This window comes from Protobothrops mucrosquamatus, unplaced genomic scaffold, assembly GCF_001527695.2.
Source record: "Protobothrops mucrosquamatus isolate PMUCROS unplaced genomic scaffold, P.Mucros_1.0 scaffold_68, whole genome shotgun sequence".
NCBI classification, from domain to species: Eukaryota; Metazoa; Chordata; class Lepidosauria; order Squamata; family Viperidae; genus Protobothrops; species Protobothrops mucrosquamatus.
Genome location: NW_015386144.1, coordinates 85,307 through 92,919, shown reverse-complemented (window position 1 = coordinate 92,919; position 7,613 = coordinate 85,307). Strand labels below are relative to the sequence as shown.

Below are 7,613 nucleotides of genomic sequence, written 5' to 3'. Positions count from 1 at the left end.
GCAATTCACATTATTAAAGTAAACTTCTACATACTGCTTTCTCTATTCTATTCCTCAAGACTCTACTACTGCATGGAAATATCATAACTTCATTGCGTTCAGCACCTTCTTGTTTACCTCAAGGCCTGACTATTTTTTCATTGGCAGAAAATGAAATTAGAGATTTGAATGAGGTAAGAATAATGTTTTTGAAGAAAACTGAATACATTTTTTGAGAAAGCCTAAATTACTATAGTTACATTTCATTAAACTTTCATCTAAATTTTTATTTTTATGGCTATATTTTGGGCACAAGATATGTAGATTTTAAAATTAAATGACAGTAAATAGCAGTCATTTAATTGATTGTTTAAGTAATTAAATATGTTAGTAATTAAATACCATTAAAATACTGTAAAGGGGGAATGACATTTCTTGAGACAGATTCTTACAGTAATTTCTTTGCAGCATATTTTTGAAATTTAAATATCAGTTACTATGAACAAAATTAAATTTTGGATTACTCTACATTTAATAAACACAGAAATTAAAACAAAAATAAAATTGATGCTACCTAAGGGGAGAGAGGAACAAATGTTCCTGGTACAGGTATTCTGTACCTTTTTTTTTAGTAATGATCAGCTTGAACAGATTAAGAAGTAAAAACATCATTTGAAAGGTAGTGTATATTTAACTTTGGTTTAAACACCCTTTTAGATGAAGCAGGGAGGAATCATGCTTGAAGCAAATATAATCATGAAGTTATAAATACTTTCCTCTTAAAACTATCAGCAATTATACTTTGGGACATGAAGATGGACAGTAGATTAATTTTTTTCAATAAACTATCAAAAAGAGAAATAGTTCAGTGTGCAGTATGGTTTTTTAAAACATGTTAGACATGGGGAATGTCTTTATTTAATCTGTCTTGAGCCATGAAAATTCACTGTGATTTTGGTTTGTTTTCTGGAGGTAAAGAGGATCTACGAACATGTGGATGACCTTTTGTTTTTATATTCTTAATTTCATGTCTAATTATAGCAGCATTCCCAACCTTTCTGGGTTGGCCGCCTGGGGGAGGGAAGAAGGGATGGTTTTGTGTGAGCATGCGCCCGCTGCTCACACAAATGAAGCTGTGTGCGCCTGTGTGCCTGCACCCGCCGCTCGCGCAAGTGGGGTGCAAGTGCCAGCATCCACTTGTGTAGGTTGAGCTGCATACGCGCTGGCCCACCACTCATGCAGCCCGGTTGCAAACAGGCCATGGCCTATTAGTGGGCTGCAGCCCACAAATTGGGGACCCCTGAATTATAGACTTACAAGAACAAGAAATACTGTACAGGTAGTCCTCTACTTACAACATTTGTTTAATGATCGTTAGTTACAACAGCACTGAAAAAAATGACTTGTGACCAGTTTTCACCTGACCGTTACAGCGTAGTCATGTGATCAAAATTTGGGTGCTTGGCAACTAGCATGTATTTATGACAGTTACAATATCCCAGGATGATATGATCACCATTTGTAACTTTCCCAGCTGGCTTCTGACAAGCAGAGTCAATGGGGGAGGCCAAATTTGCTTAATAACTGCATGTTTCACTTAACAGTTGCAGTGATTTGCTTAACCACAGTGACAAAAAGGTTGTAAAATGGGGTGCAACTCATTTAATTGTCTTTGTTTAGCAATGGAAATTTTGGGCTCAATTGTGGTTGTAAGTCGAGGATTACTTGTAATTGAAATGTCTTCCATATTACAATAAAGCTATTGGCAGAAAATATTCTATTTATGTTTATTAAATTCTGGGAAATAATAGAATAAAACAATAGTCTTTGAATAAAATTAAGCAAGTAAAATAATTTTCCCCTCAAACATCTAATATAACTAAGTTGTAGGATACATGTATAGTGCTGTTCAGCCTTGTAAATTTTCTTTACATTTAATCACAAAAATAATTATTTCCTTTTCTTTTTAGATTTCTTTCTTGACCTGTTTTCCTAAACTAGAGCAACTCTCAATTATGAACAATCCTTGTGTGATGGCAACCCCTAACATTCCGGGTTTTGATTACCGACCATTTATTGTCAGTTGGTGTCTTAGTCTTAAAGTAATTGATGGGTATGTGGTTTCTCAGAAAGAAAGGTAAGAATATGATTAAACTGAGTGTTGCCATTAATCTATGTATCAATCCGTCATTTAGAATTTGCAAGACAAATATCAAAGAATGAGAAAACGAAGAGAGATGTCAGGATAGTAATCTTGAAAAAGTTTTAATAAGAAATTGTCCCTGAATATACAGCATTTATAGCATCACAAGGGTATTAGCCCAAATAGCTTGGGTGAGCCCAAACAGTAGGAAAGGTTTCCCAAACTCAACTGATAAGAAGGGCAAGTTTTATAGCCCTTTCCCCCCATTCCCCCAGTGTTGGGAAAACTCACCCAGTGCAAGGATAATTACAAGAAGATAATTAATGTTTGTATTTATTGTATTGATATGTAATGGATATGTAATGGAGTCGATGAAAAGGAAGGGATTACAAGATAAGATATGATAACCTTTATTGTCATTTTTTTACTGTGGGCACAACGGCACACATCAAAAATGAAATTTAGTTGCCTGCTCTCAAAGTGAAAAGAGTAAGCAGGAACACAATGGGAAATACACATAGAAAGTTATGAGCTGGCATTGGCTATTTTCTTTAAAAGGCAAAACTGATTAAGATTTTGTCAGTTTCAGATAGTACAAGAGTTGCCTTTGCAGTGACTGTGCAAATTGTTTAACATATATGAGAAAACTACATTGTGCCTGATGATTGGTAAAATGCCATTGTTGTTCCTTTATATAAAGGTAGCAAGAATAAATAGAAGAAATTCAAGGGATTAGGAAAGCATTTGCCCAAATTCTAACTGAAAGAGTACAAGAGGTACCAGTGATTAAAATTTGGGAAATGCAGTGGTTACAAGAAATGAAAGAGAAGACTGAGGAAATTGTGATTTTGTAGTTGTGGATAAAATTGATGACCTCAAAAAGAAAGAGATGAAAAGTTTAAAAAACAAAATGTACAATAAGGTTTATTTGGAAAGTTACAAGATTAGGCAGGTAATATATAGCACAGTTACATTTCCTTTTTTCAGCTTAAAAACAGTAATTGTGAGAGGGACCTTGGAGTCCTAGTGGACGATCACTTGACTATGAGCCAGCAGTGTGCAGCAGCAACCAAAAAAGCTAATACAATCCTGGGTTGTATAAACAGAGGCATAAAATCAAGATCACGCGAAGTATTAGTACTGCTTTATAAAACCCTAGTAAGACCACACCTGGAATACTGCAGCCAATTTTGGTCACCATATCACAAAAAAGATGTTGAGAGTTTGGAAAAAATTCAGAGAAGAGCAACTAAGATGATCAAAGGCCTGGAGACGAAAACATATGAAGAACGGCTGCGGGACTTGGGTTTGGTTAGTCTACAGAAAAGAAGAAATAGGGGAGACATGATAGCAGTATTCCAGTATCTGAGTATCTGCCACAAGGAAGAGGAAGTCATGTTCCCCAGAGGGAAGAACGAGAAACAATAGTTGGAAACCGATCAAAGAGAGAAGCAACCTGGAATTAAGGAGAAACTTCCTGACAATGAGGACAATCAACCAGTGGAACAGCTTGCCTCTAGAAATCGTGGGTGCTCCATCACTGGATATTTTTAAGACAAGACTAGACAATCACCTGTCAGATGCTATAGGTCACGGGTCGGCAACCCGCGGCTCTGGAGCTGCATGTGGCTCTTTCAGCCTTCTACTGTGGCTCCCAGTCCTCCTCCGCCATTTGCAGAGAGACAGAGACAGAGACAGAGAGAGGCACTTCTCTTCTCTCTCTCTCTCTCTCTCTCTCTCTCTCTCTCTCTCTCTCTCTCTCCGATCTTCTGCTCATCTGGCCAGCTGGCCTCACGCTGTTCTCCGACAAGCTGACAAGCTTTTTGGGCGGGCTCCCTGCCCTTGCTGCGTGTCCGCAGAAAGCAGCATATCTCTCTCTATCTCTCTCTCTCCCTCTCTCTCTCTCTCACACACACACACACATACACAAACATACACTTTTGCTTACTTAGTAGGGGAAGAGGACTGGCAGACCAAGGGCAGGAGAGAGCCAGCCCAATAAGAATGTGTGTCAGCTTCTCGGAGAACAGCGTGAGGCCAGATGGCCAGGTGAGCAGAAGTTGAGAGGGGGGAGAGGAAAGAGAGAGGGAGAGAGAGAGAAACAGAGAGGGGGAGAGAGAGAGAAAGAGAGGGAGAGGAAAGAGAGAGAGAGAGTATGAATATATGATGTTTTTACTGGACTTTTAGTAAAGAACGTTTAATGAAATATTTTGATTTTTTTAAATTAAGAGATGAGGTATGGGGATAATTATGCTGTATTTGAAGATGCTAAATAAGCGACTAAAATTGTTTTCACCTGTTGGGATGAAGGAGAAAGGTTTTTTTCCTCTCTTTCTCCGGCATAAAAATTTGTTTTCTTTGTAGCAGTTCATTGATTTCATAAATGCAACACACTATAGTTTTTTTTATACATAGCATAAAGGTAAAAAAGGATATATGCAGTGTTATTTTCATTTTAGATATCAAAAAGGTTTTGTGGCTCCCAATGTTTGCTTTTCTGTGAGAAACAGGTCCAGGTGGCTCTTTGAGTGTTTAAGGTTACCGACCCCTGGTATAGGTTCTCCTGCTTGAGCAGGGAGCTGGACTAGAAGACCTAAAGTCCCTTCCAGATTCTATTCTATTCTATTCTATTCTATTCTATTCTATTCTATTCTAATTATTTCTTACTTTTTTCCCTGTACTTTGCATAGCTGAAAGGGAATAATATGGGACCATGTTTGGATAATATTGAGTAGAAAGACTGTTTGTTCTTTATAAAATAGTTCTAGTTATTTTTATATGAATACATTTATTTTCATTTATGTATATTTAAGTCTTATCAAATTCTAACGCAAGTTACTGTACTTCAAGTTCTGGTTTTAATTTATATACTCCTGAAGATAAAAGTAGACATTGGATATTCAGTATGTAGCTGAAATAGTTTATTTTGGAATTCATGAAAATTATTGCTTTCTCCCAATGTCAACATTTTTTTTTTTTTGCTGTTGCTTCTGAATTACATCTATTACTTCCGGATTTCAATTGCTATTCTTTATGCTTTGTATGTTTCTAATAGAAAGGACTTTCAAAATGTTTAGTAGAACTAATCTTGTTCTTTCCTTATAGCTTGAAAGCAGAATGGCTTTATAGTCAAGGAAAGGGAAGATCATTCCGACCAGGCCAGCACCTTCAGTTAGTACAATATTTGGCCAGTGTTTGTCCTCTTACTACTATGTTTGGACTCCAAACAGCAGAGGATGCCAAACTGGAAAAAATACTACATAAGCAAAGGTGTGAATATCATTGTTGTGAACCATTTTTATATAATTTAATATAATCATTTTAACTTGTTCAGGCAGGCCTTGATTTATAAGATCTTTTAAGCTGCTTTTTAAGGTCAGAAAAGTTAATTTGCATTATATATGTATGTGTGTGTTTGTGTGTATTTTGCTAACTCTTGCTAACATTTGTGATATTAAAAAACAGTGGTTCTCTGACTCTAGTATTCTTAAGTAATGAAATAAAATCATTCAAATATTTGTATTTAGGTTGCATCAAAGACAATTGCTGTATCAGAGCCATGCTAATGAGTCACCTGTATCCTCAACTCTGAATAAAGAGCTACCCATTACTAATGAGCCGTACAGTCCTGCCCATGTACAACAAGAAATGGCTGAAAGTGGTAAGAATGCATATCCAGTGTTTTATCACTCGGCCAGTGGTGACCCACTTGCTCCATAGGCTTGTAATCAGTGATTGGTACACATATATAGGTTATAATCAGTGTGCCTTGATGCTAGATTACTGTACTGCATCATTCAAATTCTTCCTATTGTGATTTATTTAACAAACTATGATTCAACTGTGACATACTATAATGGACAAAATAAGATAATATATCTGTGGAATTCAAAATGAGGAATGAAAGGAAAAAGCTGTAGCCAAATAGGATTAGGAATAATGAAAAAAATATATTGCAAATGGAGTTTAGTACTGAATGGAAATTGATTATGCAGACTGTAAAACCATACAGCAAATTGATTTGTAATAGCGAAAGTGCACAAGGCAGTCAAAGATGCATTTCCGAAAGAGGCTTACATTGCTACTTCAATAATCTCCTATGGGCAGGGCTTTTTTTCAGCCGGAACGCGGCGGAACCGCGTTCCGGCACCTTTTTCCGGGCCGGCCGCACCGGAAATAGCCCCTCCCAAATTTTACTTGCATTCCTGTTCTCTAAAGGGGCGGTCCTAGGGTTTGATGAGGGCGTGGCCAGGTTTGAGTTCCGCCACCTTTTCTCCGAGAAAAAAAGCCCTGCCTATGGGTATAGACATTATCAAAGAAATGGTTGTTCACACTAAGACATATAGTGCATATTTGACTACTTTATATATGGAATAGGCTAAGATTATTAGGTGAAATCTTGAAGATATTCAAGATAAAAAATAATTTTTATCTACTAGATTTTTAACTACACTGTTATAGCTGGCTATAGAGCATACTTCTAATGATTTCAGCCATTTAATAATTCTATTGGTAGAGCCTGATCGAATGATGGAATCTATATAGCAGTGATGGCAAACCTTTTAGAGACCAAATGCCCAAACTGCAACCCAAAACCCACTTATGTATCGTCGGGTGCCGGGTGGGCATGGCCCATTGGGTGGGTATGGCCCATTGGGTGGGCGTGGCTGTGGTGGTAACGGCAGACTGGGTGGGATTAAAAAGTTCAATCAATTCCAACTTTGTGAGATCTTTTTTTTCCCGCGAGTTGAAATTGATTGATTGAACCTTTTTTTTTTGCACATAGTGGTGGAGGCCTAAAGCGAAATGGTTTTATAAAACCCAACTGAAGGCCTAGGACTGGGGTGATGGTGTGCGTGCCCACAGAGAGGGCTCTGCATGCCCCCTTTGGCACGCATGCCATAGGTTTGCCACCACGGCTATATAGCATACTCCATTGCTACGTTGACAGGAGAGGAAAATCAGTTCTGAACTCTTTCCTTCTCTTGTTGCTGTTTAGCTGGATGCATATTATTTCTATGGACCAGAGGAATCTCAAAAATTTATTCCCTAATCCCTAATTAGTCAAGAGACAGATATAGATAGTAAACATTTGGCAAAAATACATATGTAGATTTGTGATAGTGGTGAATATCTGTGGCTCGGATGTAGAATGAGGGTGGAGGTTGGTTCTCCGAGCTTGTGGGTTGGTTTCTGAACATTTCGTTACCAGGGTAGGTAACATCTTCAGTAGAATTTAAGGAATGTCAGCATTCTTTTGCTTATAAGGGCTTTGTGTGATCTTGTGATGGGAAGGTCACCTCACATCAGGGTCACTTCAGGTCAGGGTCTTTTGATGGGTCTTGTGATGGGTCAGGTGTGGGTGTGACAACTGAGGATCTTGTGGGTCTTGTGATGGGTCAAATGTGGGTCATTAGTGATAGTCTTGTGATGGGGAGGTCACGTCACGTGAGGATCATTGGGAGGTGAAGTGCTGGTGCAGGGATTGCGT

The 7,613-nt window shown here is 37.9% G+C and overlaps 1 protein-coding gene across 1 annotated transcript in view; it reads left to right on the top strand.

Moving 5' to 3' along the window:
- The window catches only part of CEP97 (centrosomal protein 97), a 29,115-nt gene that overhangs the window by 15,017 nt on the left and 6,485 nt on the right, over nucleotides 1-7,613 (top strand). The window contains exons 5-8 of the mRNA XM_015813211.1: nucleotides 60-173; nucleotides 1,950-2,116; nucleotides 5,228-5,392; nucleotides 5,650-5,783. Of these exons, the coding sequence (XP_015668697.1) occupies nucleotides 60-173; nucleotides 1,950-2,116; nucleotides 5,228-5,392; nucleotides 5,650-5,783 (580 nt within the window). The remainder of the gene's footprint in view (nucleotides 1-59; nucleotides 174-1,949; nucleotides 2,117-5,227; nucleotides 5,393-5,649; nucleotides 5,784-7,613) is intronic.